General features: G+C 46.0%; 3 protein-coding genes across 3 annotated transcripts in view; all 3 read right to left on the bottom strand.

Annotated features, from left to right (window-relative positions):
* Positions 1–11,293, bottom strand: part of LOC311167850 (HLA class I histocompatibility antigen, alpha chain G-like) — a gene marked incomplete at its 5' end in the record, with an annotated part of 50,221 nt that extends 38,928 nt beyond the window's left edge. The window contains one exon of the mRNA XM_084228989.1: positions 11,221–11,293. Coding sequence (XP_084085115.1) covers positions 11,221–11,293 — 73 coding nt within the window. The remainder of the gene's footprint in view (positions 1–11,220) is intronic.
* The window catches only part of LOC311188227 (patr class I histocompatibility antigen, A-2 alpha chain-like), a gene marked incomplete at both ends in the record, with an annotated part of 424,961 nt that overhangs the window by 281,073 nt on the left and 123,858 nt on the right, over positions 1–20,030 (bottom strand). The gene's annotated exons all lie outside the window — the stretch shown is intronic.
* On the bottom strand, positions 213–10,731 carry LOC311167630 (class I histocompatibility antigen, Gogo-B*0201 alpha chain-like; the record flags this gene model as incomplete). The annotated part of the gene is made up of 5 exons (XM_084228704.1): positions 213–297; positions 8,446–8,491; positions 9,275–9,550; positions 10,114–10,389; positions 10,614–10,731. 5 exons carry the CDS (start codon positions 10,729–10,731, stop codon positions 213–215), a joined length of 801 nt encoding a protein of 266 aa, XP_084084830.1.

Raw genomic sequence — 20,030 nt, 5'->3', positions numbered from 1 at the left:
CACCAGAAGGAGAGCCATGTTCTGACCATTACATTTCCCTCTTGGGGTATCAGTTAGAGGAGAGGTGGGAGGCCTCATGATCCCTCGTCCTTGTTGCTGCAGCACCTCCTTCCAGTACTGCAGGAATCTGCAGAGCCACATTAAGCATCTGCTCAGCACACTGTGCCTGAGGCGCGCTGCCCTGCCCCAAGCTTCCCACTCCGCGGGATGATCTAGGCCACTGTGTCCCCATGGTCCAGAAGCACTGGTCCTTTCATGACGTAATAATCAGCGCAGTCGTAGGTGTGCTGATCATACCTGCAGAGGAGGCTCTGTCAGGTCCGACGTCACAGTCACACAACCTCTGCATGGTGTGAGACCAGGAGCCTCCCCCTGGCCCCGTGTCGGCCCACCCACATCCCTCCCTCCTGGAATAAACCTAAACTGAGATGCAAACTCAAGGATGAAAGCCCTGCGGGTGCGGGAGGGTCCACCGGCTTCAGGGTGATGCTGGGTCTCCGAGATCTGGGAATGACCTAGAGCGCGTCACGTACCAGGCTCACTCTGGCTGTAGTACATGCGTGGGGAGTCTAGGAGCGCTAGGAATATCTGTGTGTTGTTGTCTTGGACCCGCCTGCGTCTCCTCGTCCGGACCCTCATGGCCCACCCATTCCACCCAGGGGCCCGCAGCTCCATCCTCGGAATCACTGCGTAGCTGTCTAACTGCGTGAACTGCGTGTTGTTGCGTATCCCATGGTGACGCGGTGTAGAAAAGCGTCATGGAGGGGAACCCTGCAGGCTGGGAGGGGGAGACCCAGTTAACCTTCCTCCCAGCACAGGTCCGGGGCCCCAGGGAGATGGGCCTGGAGGCTTTTGGAGTGGGAGAGGGTGGAGACAACTCATAAGATTGGACTAGAAGAGAGGAGGAGATTGAGGCCCTAGGTGGGGGAATTCAAGTGACCAGTGTGAGGCTGGGAGGGACAGAAAGGGACCCGGACAGGGCTGGCCAAGGGGAGACAACTGGGTTGGCTGAGGAGACATGCCCTTCTGGGGGTCCTGTGGCCTAGTAAGGGGACAACTTGCTCCTCACTCCAGCAGCAGCTGTTTCCCTCTGGACACGGCACTCACCCACCCAGGTCTGGGTCAGCTCCAGGGACCCTGAGAGCAGCAGCACTAGGGTTAGGGGCCTCATGATCAGCACCCTCAAATTCTGGGGTCATTTGTTACAGAGCAGGGAGAAGGGCGCCCCAAAGCCCCCAAAACTGCCTGCTCTAAATAGGTTCTGACATACCCCGCATCAAGACAAAACATAAGATTTTTTTTAAAAAGGTTTGTTTATTTATGCATACAAGAGCTGGGGTTCAGGCTAGAGGTGCGGGGGTGGGAGTGGGGTGGCGGGGTGAGGGGGTGAGAGGTTTCATCAGAGACAGAGTGGGGAACAGAACAGGCAGGCTGACTGAAATACACTGCTGAGGGGAGCAGGGGGCGAGACAGGAGAGGTCTGTTGCACCATGTGGGTTGCTTCCTGGCTGGGCATGGAACTTGTGCTGCAGAGGCTGTGGATTGCTTCATAGTGCGGTGCTTAACCCCTTGCACCACCAGGGAGGCCCCAAAACATAAGACTTTAATGAAAAGGAACTTTAATACAATTAGGGAACAATACAGAAAAGACAAAGAATATAGTTTCTAAATCCAGCACCCAAAGTTACCCATCCCCTCATGGGTAAAAGTCCAGCCAAATGGGATTGGCCCAGAGCAAAGCCCCAAAGCAGGGACCCATAGAAAAGGATCAGAAACAACCAGACAAGGAGGAAAAGAGCAAAATCAAATCAAGATAAAAGCTGCCATTGTCTCTTCCCCACGGGTCTCTCACCCACATCTGTGTCACGCAGTCCACGACCAAAAGGCAAGTGCAGTTTCTTCACATGTCTCTCTGCTCCATGTGCCTCCTCCAGGGCTCCTTCTGGTTCTCCAACCTGCATCCTTCCTTCCCTAGTCTCATCTCTAGCTTCTTTTCCTTTCTGCTCCACCCTCCTTTGGATGTGGCAGGGAACCTGGAACTTCCCTTTTTCCTGGACATCACTCTGTTACAATTTGACTCCAGTGGAGGTTGGTGGAGCCTTTATACCTGGGCATCACGGTGATATTGATTGCTTCTCTGGAACCCTGAGGTTCCAGAATGGGAAGTGAGAACTGGGGATGAGTCACAAAAATCCAGGAAGGAGGACTGGCACAGGTGGTGAGAGGAAGAAGTGAGAATGAGTGGAGGATGGGGTATACCCAACAGTAACCTTCCCACCCTAGACACAGCCCTGGAGGCTGAGACTATGAGACCACCATCAGGGGACCTGGGACTTTGCCTGCCTCCTCCTCTCCTGTATGGCAAGCTTTGTCACAGTGTCTCCTGAGTACAGGCCCAGGTGCTGATTCAGCAATTCTCAAACATTTTCCTTCCAGAATCTCTACACAGTCTTACAAATTAGCCACAGCCCTGAGTATAATTTTGTTCACAAGGTTATAGCTATCCACTGAATAAAACTGTTTTTAATGATGTTACTATTTTATTTAGAGTAATATTAAAGCCAATGTACGTTAACAGAAAGTGTTTTAAAGAAAAATAACTATTTCTGAAAATAATCAGGGCAATGAGAAGAATGGATCTTTTACATTTCATATTTTTGCAAATGTTTTTGTCTCAGAAGACAGATTTTCATTCACGCTTCCTTCTGCATGTAATCTCGTAAAGTCTATGAAAAATACACACAACCTCAAAAAATATGTAGGCGTGGTATTTTCAGATAATTGTGAATGTTCCAATTTGATACTAAATTAAAACTATACAAGTAGTAGTTTCTCGAAGGTTATTTGCAAAGTGAAATCTGAAATATCATTGAATAATTTCCTATTCTATTCCATTTCCATAGTCCTTTTTTACATATTGAATGGATTTTTTACAAATGTATGCATTTTTAAAAGAAATGCATTCTTTCACTGTTACATATGTTGTCATTGTTAATTACAACAGAATCAAATTATCAAAAACTCATACCCATTTTTTTACATAAATATCAAAATAAAATATTAGCGCTAGAAGTTGTCAAGTTAGTGATGGGACACAATTTTCCATAATTTTTTTCTGACAGCTTATATTTTATCAAGGTAAAATTACTGTCAGTTGACGATCATCACTGATTTTCTTAAAGTATTAGACATTTGTTTTCAGGAAAGTGTGTGCCAATTAACCAATCTAAATATCCATAGTTTCTGTAAGTTATCCATTCACATAAACATGGTATTGCCTTAAAAAAAAAAAAAAGAATGAGAACCTAATTCATCTCATGCAATTATTTTCCTTGGGAAACAGTGCTTGGGAATGCCGCAGAAGTGCTGTGTGTACTTCCATGTCATCAATCAGATAATTTTTAATATGTGGATTTTAGGATGATTCAATTGTGAAGATAATTTTGACTCTCAACCAGGACATTTCAAGTGAAACTAGCTTGAGTTTTTGTGTCGCAAGTAAGTGCTGGTGAAGAATTACTACTACTGCAGTTGGTACTATTGTTAGGGCAATTTCCCCAAGAAATCAGACGGCACTCAGAGAGGTGGAGAGAGAGATTTAATTGTCACACTGGTGGGCTCAGTGGGATCGTCCCCCAAAGGGCTGAGCACCCAAGAGTAAAAATGGCAATATTTTATAGTTGGTGTGCGGAAACTTGCCATCTCATCCATCATAGCATACGCATTCTTTATTGTTCAGGAAAGGGGTCAAGGGAGTCACAGCTACCACCACGGACAAGCAATGCAGAACACCCGGCAACTTCTTCACTTCAGCAAGCAGCAGAATCAAGGCAGTAGACTCCCCCAAGCAGCAGCCTTGGGAAACCTCCTGCTTCACTATAAGCTCCATTTTATAAAGTTTTACCTCAACAAATGTCAAAATAGTGCAAAGGCAAATAGTGTCTAAGTGATGTTTTGAAAATACTTTTGATCTCATGGAGCCCATGAAACATTCTGGGTGACTGCAAGGGTTTCACAAACTACATTTTGGCAAATGCTTTTCTCAGTGAACCAGGGGCATCTTCCAAGTGTTCTCTGCCTTTGCCTCCTCTTCACTTCCCAGAATCCCTCTCCCTGGCTGGCTCCTGCCTCCCCAAGCTGCCTCCCCTGCAGATACAATGGGGAGCAGAGAGAGGTCCCTGGAGACGCGGAGCTTGCACTGTCAGGAGAGATGGACACTGAGTAAAGGTGACAAAGACACGTGTAAACCCGACCTGAGTCACGTGGTGGGAGGAATGAGCGGGTTTATTGTGAAAGCAGAGAAGCAGGAGTGCTAATAGGTTCGAGCCACTATTATCAATAATATCATAAGGTATAAAAATATTTTTAAAAATTGGTATAAGGAAAAAAATCTTATAAAATTGTATATACTCATAGAATAAGAGAGTGTTCTTAGAAATTAGAAATTTAATCATAGAAATGAATAATATCAGCAGATGAACTTTATATTAAAGTAATATAAAAGTTATATTAAAGGTAATATAAAAGTTATATTAAAGTATATTAAAGTCTCACATCTCACTCCCACTAAGTAAAAGAAATGGAAAAGAAATGACAAACAGAAGATCTATAAGAATATGAGTCTACCAATCAGGAGATTCCAACAAGTTATTAACAAGTTTCTAAAGAGCAGATAGTAGAAATGATAAAAAAAAAAAATTCAAGCAAATTCCTGAGCACTCACAGATAAAATGTGCACGCTGAGTGTCCTACCCGGGTTCCTCCTACAGGGGATGAGCAGCCCCACACCATGACCTGCCCCAGGGACTTTCAGAAAGAGGCTGGAGAAGGACAGACCTTGGGGCCCTCAAGAGACAACTCAGGCCTGGAGGCCAGAAGACCCTGGAGCCAGGCCTGCCCAGTCCTCAGGGGAATCCAGCCCAGAGTCCAGGTCAGGCCCAGGTAAGGGAGGCACCACGGGCACAGACATTCACCTCAGTTGTTCATGGTCTCAAAGACGATGGACACAGAGAACAGGACACAGGAAAATCAACCATAGGGGAGCAGGACAGGAGAGAGTCCAAGGGTGAGGTGAAGGATCTGGGCCTTCAGCCCTGCCCAGGTGAGCATGACCCAGGCCCCAGGAGGCAGGACTGAGGCTGTGGGACAGGGGTCTGCCCAGGATGAAGCGGGTAGTATAGCTGGTACGTGTAATATGTTCCTGGAGATTCTGACTTCGGGGGAGATTTTGGAGGTGAATGAGCACAACAAGAACTAAGGTAATGAGGGAACAAGATAATTATAACTCCAGGTGCAATAAAAAAAATCAATCTAAGAAGGAAAACTGTCCTGGTCTACTCACTGCTCAACTGTGACTAGCTCTCATGTGGTCATAATGATGCAAAGCCTGGATCCACGTTGTATCTCAACAACCTACCAGAGGACCCTCAGGGGGCAAATACCCATGCTGTGCATTCTGAGGGGTCACCTCCAAGGCCTCCTTACCCCTCAGAGTCAGCTTCAGATCCTGGCTGAAGACTTCAATGTGAAGGAATAGAACATGGCGGCATTCAGGGAGCCCCCAAAAACAGCAGTTGGGAAGACAGCCAGCCAGGCAGCCACCCTGGGGAGGAAGCTGTGGCTGCTCATGCAAGAGAGAAAACACATGGAGGAAGCAAGTCACCAGGCCCTTCAGATCATGCCCCAAGTGCTTTGTGGTGCCCAAGCCCTGACACAGGAAACATCTCTTCTGAGAGAACACAAGACTGTGGTCAAAAAGGATAGTAAAAAATGTGAACAGGACACATCTCAATCTATGCAGTTGTCGGTAGAGACAAACCAGGCTAAGTCCAGAGAGCAACTGCTGCAGAACCTCCAAGAAGCAGACGTGTGAGCATGTTGGGAGCTGACATTGAGGAGACACTGAAAACTCAGACAGAGCCGAGATTTCTGCCAGGCTGACAGGCACGCGGAACAACTTAGTGGTGGTCTCCATCCTTCAGGCCGCTCAGAAAACTGGGTGCACTCGGGGGCTTTGAAGGCCAGGCTGGAGGCCTTGACTGGTCCCCGGTTGCATACACACCGCTCGGTGTGGTATTTTATATGAACATGTTTTGGACCCAAATTCATTGTAGAAAACTTAAATCTTGGAAAGTGAAACCTCCGATAATTTGGGGACACTGCATCAGATGCTGATGAGGATTTAGAACAATAGGGATGCCTATTCAGAGAAACAAATTGTTCCCCAAATGGCTGCCTAGTCAAGTGGGTCCAGTGAAGGACTGTCTCCCCTCCATCTCAGGAGAGGCTGGATTCCTGAACTGTCCTTCAGTTAAAGTAGGGCTCTGTGGGCAAATATCTCTCTTGTACAGAACAGGAAACCCAGGGGGACTCCTCCCTCTCTGACCAGAAAGTGGGTGCTGAGGGGCTGAAAAGCAGGAGGAAGTTGGAAAGAGCCCTCTCAGGAAGGGTGGGGGTGAGCTGACCTGGGCAATGGCATCTGGAGGTGGCAGGGCTGTGCCCACTGGGCTCTGTGCTCTTCAATTGAGAGAGAGAGAGAGAGAGAGAGAGACATACAGAGAGACTGACTCAGGAAGCAGCCTCAGGATCTACAACACACAAGGAAAGAATGAAACAAAATCTCTCCCAGAGTGAGTACTACAGTAATTTTTTCTCTCCCATTTGTAACATTTTTTTAAACAATTTATTATAAAAATTATAAATGATAAAAAACACTATTGCACATAAATTCTACATTATACTTATACACCTAATCAGAATAAAACATCTCTTCCTAAATTTTAAAAAGGAAGGCAGGTGTTGGTCGTCAGGCTCAGCACAGAGCTGAAGGGCTGGGCTCCCAGTCTGCTCTGGGCGGGGCCCTCACAGCCCTTCCTCCCTCCTCAGGACGCTGCTTTCTGTGGGGCCAACACAGGGTCTCACCCTTCTCTTTTGGGTGTGGCCATTTATTACATTGTAAATTCTGATGATTTTAAGATGGCATTTTTAACTATTTTCAGTGGGAAGTTGTGTCCATCCATCCAGTCTACCTTTGTCAGATGGAAATTCTAACACAAAACAGTTCAGTGACAAGGTGGCAGGTCTTAGAGAAGAGGCTCAGAGCCTGAGAACATGTGGAACATGTGGTTGAGGCTGATCTGCCAAGCGCTCTAGAGTGACAGGGAATCTCATGTCATTTATTTTTGACAATAACTAATATTTGCTTGTTCATGCACACACAGAGAACTCAAAAGAAAATCAAGACTATACAAAAATAAATAAGTCACATCATCCTCTGTTCAACCAAGTAATCTCTCTGGTTTGAACCCATTGCTGTTAGAAAGTTCTCTTTTCCCAGAAAAGTCTATCTATGCTTTAATGTTAGCATTAGCTGTAAAAGAGCCACAGGCTAGAAGAAAATATCTGCGAAACACATACCTGATAAAACACATGTTTTAGAATATATAGAATCCATAAAATACAACAAGAAAATAAATAACTTTTCAAAAATTGAGCAAAACTCTGAAGTTACCAAGGAACGTACATTGATACTCAACATCATATATTGAAAGACATATGTAAATGAAATGCAAAGGAAGCAACAAGGACATGCTTTACTCACCTCTAATTTAGCCTAAATCCAAAATCTAGTACAGCAGCCCTCATTTATCCACATGCGATTCCTTTCAAGCCCCCCAGGGGATGCCTGAACCACTAATAGGATGGATCCCTACACAGACGAAGATTTTCCCTATACATACATACATACATATGATAAAGTTTAATTTATAAATTAGGCACAATGAGATTAATAACAATAACTAAAATAAAATAGGACAATTACAACAATATACTAAAGTTGTGTTAATGTGGTCTCTCTCTAAATACCTTGTTACACATTTTGAAAATGTTTTGGACCCAAATTCATTGTAGAAAACTTAAATCTTAGAAAGTGAAACCTCAGATACGGGGGGCGGGGAGGGATACTGTGCACCAGGTGCTGACCAGGATTTAGAGCAATAGGGACGCCCATTCACTGCTGGCAGGAATACAAAATAGCCAAGGCCAGCCCCACCTCTGCTGGAGCAGGAAAGCCATCAGGGAGAAAACACAGGTCAGCGTCGTCGGGAAGGTCCCGGTGGGCAGGGCTGGGCCAGTCTCCCCACCGCCTCACATTATCCTAATATGACCCCAGACACATGAGGATGTGTTCTCTTGCAGCAAGAGAAACCAGGAGATCTTGAAGTCAGGACATGCAAATGAGATGAAATCTGTTCACTTAGTCCCCACAAGGCAAATATATCTCATACTGTAAAGAAAAATAATCACGAACAGAGGGAATCACATCAGTGTTGACATTCTCAATAGCCCACTGCAACCTCAGAAAGTTCCCCTCACAGCTTCCCCATAACCTGGTCCCACCCTCTCTGCCCCAGCCCCTCCCACCACAGGCCTCCAGGGTCTCACCTATAGGGGCTGTGAGATACATCAGAGTTCTGGGAACTGTTGCTACCTGGGGGAGAACAAAACAGAACCTGGTAAGAGCCAGAGAGAAGCGACTACAGGAGGAACTGATGGAGGGGTCACTCCCCCATGGGCTCCATCTACACTGTCCCAGGGGCTCAGGGACCAAACCCCTGATCCACACTTACCTGCAGCCTGAGTGTAGCTTCCTCCTTTTCCACCTGTTGGAACAAACATCCTGTGAGACTAGAAAGGAGTCAAGCCATGAAGTCCAAAAGGAATCCCCTAGTTCTGGATCACAGGGATGTTTCCAGAAATGTGCCTGAAGACCCAGGCCAGACTAGGAATATAATAAAAGGAAATGTGGGGCGAGTGCACCAACCATCTACTGGAGTCTGTCCTCAGCAGGGACCTCTCCTCTGACATTTGCTGGGAATCAGGATCTCATCCCCAGATTTATCAAAGCAAACAGTTGGTGATTCAATTTCATAAGTGCTTTACAAAAGACTGAGTGTTCTCAATTAGCTCCAGTTTGAGCAACAGGTGTATAGATAGTATTTCCATTAACCAGGTAGGGCAAGTTCTACCTGAGACCTGAAAGCCCCCAGTGGACAAGATCCCTGACTCCCTTCCCCACCTGGGCGCTTCTTCCTCCACATCACAGCTGCAGCCACCGCAGCTCCAGTGAGCACAGCTCCAAGGAGAACCAGGCCAGCAATGATGCCCACGGTGGGGATAGAGGACTGAGGAGGGGGCACTGGAAGAGAAGGGAAATTTCCAGAAAGGCTCCTAATTCCCCCAAGAAGCTCTGTACCCATGTCCTCCCCCTTACCCCATTTCAAGACTCGGGGCTCCAGCAGCCCCTTATGCTGCACACGGCATGTGTATCTCTGCTCCTGTCCAGAAGGAATTACCACAGCCGCCCTCTTCTGGAAGGTTCCATTCCCCCCAGGCCTGGTATCCACCAGCTCCGTGTCCTGGGTCAGGTCCTTCCCATCTCGCTGCCAGGTCAGAGTGATGTCCACAGGGTAGAAGCCCAGGGCCCAGCACCTCAGGGTGACCTCATGCTCAGAGGTGGGGTGGTGGGTCACATGTATCTTTGGGGGGTCTGAAAAGAAGGGTGAGAACATTCACACTTTGGGTTTTTCCTTCAAGGAGACTGAAGCAGCTTCAGTGACCATTCTCAGAATGGAGAGGGCAATGGAAAGAGGAAGCAGTAAATCCAAAAACCAGTGGAATGTGGGATAATCTCTTACTCCTTGGAAAGTTCTAGAATCAGGGTGAGAGCACAGGGTAGGAAGATGCAGGTCTCTCTGGAGGAGAGCACAGAGTTTTGCTCTTGATCTGGGTAGAAAGTAAATGAGGAATCGATGTTAAATATATTCTCAGACTTTAAACCTTGACAGAGAAACAAATTGTTCCCCAACTGGTTGCCTAGTCAAATGGGTCCAGTGAAGGATGGTCTCCCCTCCATGTCAAGAGAGACTGGATTCTTTGTCCTTCAGTTAAAGTCGTGCCCTGTGGGAAAGTCTCTCTCTAGTACAGAACAGGAAATCCAGGGGGACTCCTTCCTCTCTGACCAGAAAGTGGGCGCTATTCTGACCATGATTCCATTTCAGCTGTGGGGTGCCAGTCACAGGGGAGGTCAGGAGTCCTCTAGGCCCCTCTTACCTGAATGCTGTAGCACCTCCTTTCCCATCTCCAGGAATCTGAGCAGCCACTCTCGGCACCTTCCCTCTACAAAGTTCCTGAAGTTCTCAGCTGTGCTGCCAGCCTCCCACTTGCGCTGGGTGAGCTGAGCGGCCGTGTCCACCGCGGTCCAGGAGCGCAGGTCCCCGTTCAGGGCGATGTAATCGGCACCATCATAGGCCCACTGACTGTACCCGCGGAGGAGGCGCCCGTCGGTCCCCAAGTCGCAGCCAAACATCCTCTGGAAAGTGTGAGACCCTGTCCCCACCCAGCGGTCAGCCCCACGGTCACCCCAACCTGCACCATGATCACCACGATCTCCTGCCATGAATAAACCTAAACTGAAAATGAAACCGGGTGAAAGTCCCGCGGGCTCCTTCCCAGGTTGAAGGGCGGGGCAGGTCCCATAGCCTTGGGGTGCCCCTGGCCCTAGCAGGCTGGTGGGGGTGGGGTGGAAACCTGCCCAAGGTCCTGTCGCTCACCGTCCTGGCTCTGGTTGTAGTGGCCACGGAGGGTGTCCAGTTGCACTCGGTACCACTGTGTGTTGCGCTTTTGGATCCGAGTCTCCTCGTCCAGATCCTCCTGCCCCACCTGCTCCATCCAGGGCGCCCGCGGCTCCACACTCTGACCCGGGGAGTCGCTGTCGAACCGCCCGAACTGCGTGTCGTCCACGTAGCCCACGGCGATGTAATGGGGCTTCTGGCGGCCCGGCCGGGACATCGTGGTGTGGAAAAACCTCAGGGAGTGGGCGCCTGGGGCGGGAGGGGGGGAGTGAGACCACCCGGGGTGACCGTCCTCCCGCGTGGGGGCCGGAGTCCCAGTCTGAAGCGGACAGGTATAAGGAGGCCGCGAAAGGCTGAGTGACTTTGAAATGGGACGGGGGGACGAGAAGGGTCTAGACTTCGGGGCTCAAGAGGCAGGGCGGGAGGCTGGGAGGGGCAGGAAGGGGCCAGGGCAGCGTAGGATCCTGGCGGAACCACGGGGCTGGCGACAGCAGATAATGCACCTTTCCCGGGGTCCTGCGCCCCCGCCGGGACCCCCTAGCTCCCCACTCCGCAGCGGCCTTTTCCCTTCAGACCCCGCACTCACCAGCCCAGGTCTCAGTCAGCGCCAAGGCCCCAGAGAGCAGCAGCAGGAGGGTTGGGGGCGTCAAGACTGGCATCTGTTGGGTTTGGGGAGAATCCGAGTCCAGGTACATCGGTGGAGACTTTGCAACTGGAGCCGCGGGGATGCTGATTGGCTGCTCTGGAGACCTCCAGGCAATGGGGAGTGAGAACTGGGGTGAGTCACCAGTATCCAGGAAGGAGGGCCCCACACAGGTTGTGAGAAGGGGAAGTAAACCTGAGGGGAAATAGAGAACCCTCAAAGTAAACTTCCTGCCCAGACACCATGCTGGGACTGTGACCATGCCCTGACCCCTCCCCTCCCGCACCACGACCTCTGTCACACTGTCTCCCTGATTCAGGGCCCAGGGACTGAATCGGTGATTCTCAAATATTTTCCTTTTCTGCTCTATGTACAGTCTTACAAATGAGCCACGAACTCGGGTATAACTCTATGAGGTTTTACCAATCAATATTTATCGCTCTGGGAATAAAACCATTTTTAATGTAACTATTTCGTTTAGAATAATAATAAGCCAATGCATGTTAACAGAAAGTGTTTTGAAGAAAAATAACTATTTCTGAAAATAATCAGGGCAATAAGAAGAATGGATTTTTACATTTTATATTTTTGCAAGGGTCTTTCTTGTCTGTCTCATTAGAAGACAGATGAATTTTCATATTTTCTTTGCATTTAATCTGTTGTTTTGGTTGAAGTCTATAAAAATATACATACAGCCTCACAAAAATATGTAGTAGTAGTATTTTCAGAAAATTGTGCATGTTCCATTTTGATACTAAGTTAAAACTATACAACTGGAAGTGACAGAAGTCATGCTACTCATGTTGTCTGACAAAGGTCCTGGCATGGGGAAGATTCCTGAAAAGTCAGGACTCTTGGTAGCTGACTCCTGCTAGATTCTTCTCATTTGTTTATGGCTAGTTTCTACCATATATGGCAATTGTCAAAATATGCATTTAATAGTAAAACTGCAAATGCTGTTTGATCAATTACTGAATAACCAATTTGATGGCAAATGGCACTGCATGCTTCACTGATAACATTGGTTAGTTAGCATACAACTTCTTGACACAGGAAAAGGGGAAGGATGCAGATCTTTGAAAATGGCCTGGGAGAAACACCAGCCTAGCAGGCTGTCAGGCCTTGTTTAGACATGCTTATTAAGGAAGCAAACTTGTCTTTTACTTACATTTCCATGTCTATGGCTCCTTAGCAGGGAAAGATTTCCTTTTCCTTAACAGTTCCCGTTTCCTGAACAGTTCCCTTTTCCTTAACATTTTCCTTAACAGTTCCCTTTCAGTGACATTGGTATGGTAGCTGTTAGAGTATGCATTCAAGAATAAGTCAGCAACAATTTTGTGACTGCTTGAGCTAATAACCATGGCGGCACAAATAATGAACTTGGAAATAGCCAATGTTACCACTACTGATATGTCACATATTAACCGTTCTGGGAACCAAAAGCTAAAACCATCTCCCGGCCCTGCCTCTGATGAAATATTTGTAGTTCCTTTAAACAACAATCAGCAATCCTACAGAAAAAGAAATTTTCCCTTGATTGTAAAGTTAGATATGGAAACTAGGCTGATGAGATAAGTATAGGAGTAATAGGTAGAAAAACTTTTTTGCCCTGCACCCAAACCCAGGGTTACTTGCAGCTGGATGGGGGCAAGAGCGTCTTCACAGGTGTCGGCTGCACTTGACCAGCAGCCAGGGTCGGGGTGACAGCCCCAGTTTGCAGTTCTTTTTTTTTTTTTTTTTTTTTTTGGTAGTTTCTTTCTTTAGTGCTGCAATAAACATAGGGGTACAGGTGTTCTTTTGAATCAATGTTTTTGTGTCCTTTGGATAGATCCTAGGAGTGGAATTGCTGGGTCATATGGTAGCTCCATTTTTAGTAGACTGAGGAACTTCCACACAGCTTTTCATAGTGGTTGGACCAGTTTGCACTCCCACCAGCAGTGTGGGAGAGTTCCTTTTTCACCACATCCTCACCAACATTTGTTGTTGTTAGTTTTTTTGATATGTGTCATTCTTACTGGTGTAAGGTGGTATCTCTGTGTGGTTTTGATTTGCATTTGAACATGGACAGTTTGTTCAATAAATGGTGCTGGGAAAACTGGACAACCACATGCAAAAAAATGAAACTAGACAACTACCTCTCACCATGCATAAAAATCAACTCAAAATGGATAAAAGATCTGGACATAAGACCTGAGACCACAAAATATATAGAAGAAAATATAGGTTAAACACTCCAAGACATACATCTCAGTAACATCTTTATTTCATTATTTTTTAAAAGATTTATTTATTTATTTATACAAGCACTGGGTACAGTCAGAAGCGCGGGAGGGTGAGAGAATTCACCAGACCCAGAGCGGGGAACAGAACAGGCAGATTGACGAAGTACACTGCTGAGGGGAGCAGCGGGTGCTGCAGGACAGGTCTGTGCACCTTGTGGGACCCTCACCTGGTGGCCGGGGATCGAACAGGTGCTGCAGAAGCTGCGGGCAGCTTCGCAACCCAGCACTCAACCGCTGCGCCACCGGGGAGGCCCCTCAGTAACATCTTTAAAGACTCATCACCCAAAGCAAAGAAAATGAAGGAAAAGATGAACACTTGGATTAAATCAAACTGAAAAGCTTCTGTACAGCAAAGGAGACATTAACCAAAACAGAGCGACACTCCACTAACTGGGAAAAAATATTGGCGCTCCATACAACTGATAAGGGACTGATCACAAAGATATACAAAGAACTCACATGACTCAACAAAAACAAAATAAAATAAACAATGCAGTCAAGAAATAGGCAGAAGAATTTAAAAGACATTTCTCCAAAGAGGAAATACAAATGGCCAACAGGCATATGAAAAAATGTTCAACATCCCTTATAATCAGTTTGCGGTTCTTACTTTAACCTGAGGATGATTGTCTGCTGGCATATGTCACTGGGCCAAGGATTTCTTGCAACTTTATCTGCAAAGGGTTAATTGACTTTCCATAGCAATGGAAAAAAAACATTAACCAGTCTGTGTGTCCAACTTGTAGCTCAGACCATCCTTCAAGCGTAGCTTTATGAAATTATTCCTCTGGGAGCAAATTGCTTCTCTAGATTCCCCCCTTTTTGTTTTAAAAGTTGTGTTTTAAGGAGTCCATTGGCTCTTTCAACTATAGCTTGTCTCGTAGGGCTATAGGGGACACCAGTCACAAGTTTAACAATCCAAGAAAGTAGGAAAGAATTAAAGGCTTTGGAAATATAAGCCAGTTCATTATCGGTTTCCCATGACTACAAGGGCAGAAGATACTTCCTAACATGTTTAACAGTTTCCCTTGATTTTGTTAAAGCATAAATTAATCCAGAATAGGTGTCTATAGAGACATGAATGTATTTGAGACCCAAAAGGATCATAATGAGTAATGTCCATTTGTCAAATCTCATTACTTTTGAGTCCTGGGGCTTCTGTACTATTCCTATCTTTTGCAGCAGTGGCTGGAAGAGCCAACAGACTGCTAGTGTGGAATTTGGCTATGATGTCCTCTGTGTCATTGTAGGCCTTGAAGGTCGTGTCCAAATATATGGAGAAAAGGCTCTGAGGCACTTGATCCGGTCTCTGGATCTTGCAGCTGATGTCAGGGCAAGACTGGCTAATGAAATGAATTGCTAGAATGGCTTGTCTCCCTACAGTCTCTGGATCCAGATGAATATACCTTTTTCATAGCTTCAGCAAACCTAGCCTGAAATAATGCAGGATTTTTTTGGCTTTTAAGTAACTTCCCTCAGTTTTTCATTAAGGACTGGCTTAAGAGTTATCTTCTGCATGCCCTGAGGAGACAGGTAATCATATGTAGGAGACAGGTGATCACATGTTCCCTGCTTCTATGACCAGAGTCTTAGAGTTGTGAACTCTTACTCCTTTTACTACCCACTCTCACCCCCTCTGGTAGCCTCAGTTCTGCAGCCAGAATCCAAGGGCTTGGTTTGGTTTATCTCCTCCTTTGCATTGTTTCTTTATATTATACATATCGGTGAAATTATCTGATATTTGTTGTTCTCCTTCTGATTTCACTTAGTATGATTTTTCCCCCCAGTTCCATCCACATTGTTGTAAATTCAAGATTTCATCTTTTTTTTCCAACTGAGTAGTAATCCATCAAGTATATTATACCACATATTCTTCCAGCTTCTTCTCCTCCCTGTTCAGCTCCTCCCTTGCTTGGGTGGGGAAGGAACATGGACCCTCCCCTTCTCCTGGGAGCACCCTGTTGCACACTCCTCTATTGTTAAGCACATTGGTTGTTTCCATAATTTAGCTATTGTAAATATTGTTGCAATGAACACAGAGCTCATATAGCCCTTCAAATTAGTTTTTACATTCTTTGGATAAATACCAAGGAGTGGAAAGCTGGGTCATCTGGCAGATGTATTTTTTAATATTTTAAGGAACTCCCAAGCTTTTCTCCTTAGGGCTGGTAGGGCTGGACCAATTCCCACCAATGTATGAGGGTTTCTTCTCCCCACATCTTGCTAACACTTGTTATTTCTTGTCTTTTTAATATGAGCCATCTCACAGGTGTGAGGTGGTGTCTTATTGTGGTTCTGATTTGCATCCCCTGATTTGTGATGTGCATTTTCCATGTGTCTGTGATCATATGCATCTTCTTTGGAGAAGTTTGTGCTTAGCACCTCTCCCCACATTTTGATTGGGTTAATTATATTCTGGTTGTTGAGTTATGTATGTTATTTATGTAATTTGGATGTATGATGTGCAAATATTTTCTTCCACTCAATATGATGTTTATATTTAATGAGTTTCCTTCACTGTGTAGGAACTTGTTAGTTTGATGTGGTTCCACTGGTCTATATTTGCTTCTGTTTCCTAGGAAAACAGAAGACATTGAGGGCAGTGAATCTACTCTGTAGGACACAATATGGTCCACCATAAGAAAAGCCAAGGGCCGTGAGAGATGATGATGTGCAGGTTCATCATGTGACAGATGTGCTACTATGGTCTTAACATGATTTGGACATAATCTGTGAAATATTTTACAAGATGTCCTTCCCTAGACAACATGCACACAAAAGAAAATTTTACATCAAGAATATACATAAACACAAATACACACACCCTAGCCCTGCAGTGAGCCAGGTGACCTATCCAAAACCAGTTACCAGGGAAGATTTTTGAAAGTTTCTTTCAAAGACAATCACTGACTGGCCATACAGTCCAGCTATTTACCCAACTTATTTGGAAACTTATGTTCAAGAGAGAAAAAAAAAACCCTGTATGGAAGTAAATGTTTACAGCAAAACACCCACTAAGTGTGAGCTGTCCATAGTAACGTCCTTCCAAAGACAACAGTAACTACTAAATAAATGGGAAAAAAATCGCGCATATTTGTACATTTGCTGAATTGATGGAGAACAGCACTTTGCCTCTGTGGTCTTCTTTTCCCAAACCCATTGCCCTGGGCAAAAGACCTCAAACTGAGGCCATTACTCCTGAGCAGCTCTCCTCACAGACGCCAGTGTCACCAAAAGCAGGAAAGTCTGAAGACCTGTGAGCCAGAGGCACTTAAGGAAACCAGGCAGGGACTTCATGTGGTGTCCTGGATGGGATGTCAGAGCATAAAAACAACAATAGGAAACATTAAAGGAACCGGAATAAAGTGTGGGGTTTATTGAAACTTCATCAGTATCGTTTCCTTAGCTTTCACAAATCACTTAGTAGTCATGTGAGATGTTAAGTTTGGAAATGATGTGGGTTATATAGCAACTCTACTACCTTTGCAACTTCTCTATAAATTTGCCATTATCTTTTAAAATACTGTTAACAAAGCTATGGGTTGTAGAAGGAAAAAGTGCTCTACTTTCCAGTTTTCCCAGATTTTGCTATGAAGGGACTGGAGAGAGGGTCCCAGGGAAAAGCTGGAAACCTCACACCAGGGCAGGCTCCAGAGTCTCCTCTCCTCTGAGCCCCACTTCTCTGACTCCCCACGGAGCATCTCAGCCCCAGGACGCCGCCCTCCAGGACCCCCAACTCTGCCCACCTCAGCCCCCGCCCCATCCTTGAATGAACGTGGGTGACCTGCTAGGTACATTTGGTCGCACCATCCTTTCAGTACTGCGGACCTCCTAAATTGGAGGAGCTCTGTTCCCTCGTACCGGCAGGCTCCTCAGAGGATGGCAAACTTGTTTGCCTCTATCTTCGTCTCCCACCGCCCTAACTGGGCAGATATACAGTCCATGCTGCATACTTTATTAACGCTGGATGAGCAGAGGATGGTATTCAGGAAAGCCAGGGAGGAGGCTGACCGTCTCCACCAACAGGATAGGCAGTCCCCAGAGCCGGAGGTTGTTGTCCCAGAGGAAGATCCTGGATGGGACCCCAACAATGGAGAAACGGCGATGTTGGATCTGTATAAAAAATGTTTATTGGTAGGACTGCAGCAGGGAATCCCCAAACAAAAAAACTTTAACAAAATATTACAACTCTAACAAGGAGCTAATGAGGATCCGTCAGAGTTCCTTGAGAGGATTATTCAAAGGTACACTAACCACACAGATATAAACTGAGATGCCCCAGAAAATGCTCGTCTGATCATTATGGAGTTCATTACCCATAGTGCCCCAGACATAAAGAAAAAGTTAGCTAAGGTGGACGGCGTCACAGAGATGAGTCCGTCCCAGGTAGCGGACTTGGCATTTAGGGTTTATAATAATAGAGAGGACAGGAAACTGAAACCTGCAACTGTTTTCTTACAAAGAGAACACAGAACAGGGTTTCAGGGAAACAGTAATGGACAGAGACGTGAACCCCTAGGAAGAAATCAGTGTGCTTTCTGTAGGGAAGAGGGACATTGGAAGTACAGTTGTCCCAGGTTACAGGGAAGCGGCAGATGCAACAATTATAGAAGGCAGGATAGAAGACTGAGATCCCCAAGATATGATGATTCACATAGGGGTTACAGGAGGGAACATAGAAGGAGTACACAGAACCAGGAACCAAGGAGAGAGGAAAGAAGACAAATGTTAGCACAGAGTAGAGGCTCAGATGACAATAGGGAATACAGACAGAGAAGGAATCGAGAGCCCAGTACAGAGGAAAGGAGACAAATGACAGCACAGGGTAGAGCCTCAGGTGAAGATAGGAGGGAATATAGACAGAGTAGAAGGAATCTAGAGCCAAGGTCAGAGGAAAGGAAACAAATGATAGTTCATGGAGAAAGTTCAGATGCAGAATAGGGGTGCCCAGGGGCTCCACTAGATCTAGAGAAGCCCATTAGAATAACCCCCTCAAGAGCCCCGGGTAACACTCGCCTGTGGGGGATCGTCTGATTGATTTCTTGGTGGACACTGGAGTGACATACTCAGTTTTAAATTCAAAATTAACTAAAATGAGCAAAGAGACTGTAGCAGTCACTGGGATTACGGGAAGGCCACGACAGAAAGCCTTCTTACAACCTTTGGAGTGCCGGCTGGGCACCACACAGCTCCAGCACATCTTCCTATACATGGAAGAGTGTCCAGTCCCTCTTCTTGGTCATGACCTTTTAAGTAAGCTCAACGCATGAATTATATTCTCACCAAAACATCAGAGGCTTCACCTACAGGTACCTCCAGAGCATGATCTGCGGTTCCAGATGTTACTTACTCAAGATATTCCACCAAAAGGTGAAATTTTACCTCCAGAAATTGTTGAAAGAGTAAGTAAATGGGTATGGGCTGATGGAACCCCAGGACGTGCGAAAAATGCGGAGCCTGTAAAGATAGAAGTGATAGAGGGGAGCAGAACCCCGAGGAGGAAGCAATACCCCTTAAAGGAGGAGGGCTTGAGGGGAATTGAGCCAGTATTGAAAAGGTTCCTTCAATCTGGACTCATTCGGCCCTGCCGCTCACCGTACAACACTCCAATTCTGCCAGTGAAGAAACCCCATACAGGTGAGTACTGTTTTGTCCAAGATTTAAGGGCCATTAATGACATTGTTCGGGATTTACATCCCACTGTGCCTAATCCCTACACTTTATTAACTGCCATACCTGGTGACTTCAGGTGGTTTTCGGTATTAGACCTGAAGGATGCCTTTTTCTGTATCCCAATAGATGTCCAGGATCAACTGCTTTTTGCCTTTGAGTGGCAAGACCCTAAGTCCAGTATTGCTGGACTGTGCTTCCACAGGGGTTTAAGAACTCCCCAACTATTTTTGGGGAAATACTGGCGAGGGATCTCAGGAAGGTTCAATTAAACAAGGGTGTCTTGTTGCAATACATAGATGATTTATTGATTGCAAGTCCAGACTACAAATTTAGTCTGGAAAATACCATAGTGGTACTGAACCACATAGCAGAATGTGGCTATAAGGTGTCACCTCAAAAGGCACAGATCTGTAAACAAACGGTGACTTATTTGGGATTTGAAATTAAGAAAGGCAGACGGAGCTTGATGATGGAAAGGAAACAGGTAATTTCAACCCTTAAAGTCCCCAGCAACCGGCGACAGTTGCGTGAATTTTTGGGTATGGCTGGGTTTTGCAGGATTTGGATTCCTAACTTTGGATTAATAGCAAAACCCTTATATGATGCTCTCAAAGGCCTGGACTCTGAACTTTTGTCTTGGACCCCAGAATGTCAAAAGGCCTTTGATGAAATAAAAGTAAAGTTGATCTCAGCACCAGCATTAGGGCTTCCTGATCTTAGGAAGCCATTCAGACTTTATGTACATGAGAGACAGGGGGTTGGTCTAGGAGTGCTAATCCAATTGTTGGGGCCAGAAAT

Source organism: Talpa europaea (genome assembly GCF_964194135.1).
Source record: "Talpa europaea genome assembly, chromosome: 2".
Classification (NCBI taxonomy): Eukaryota; Metazoa; Chordata; class Mammalia; order Eulipotyphla; family Talpidae; genus Talpa; species Talpa europaea.
The sequence above is the reverse complement of the archived record's forward strand: the minus strand, read 5'-3'. Positions and strand labels throughout refer to the sequence as shown.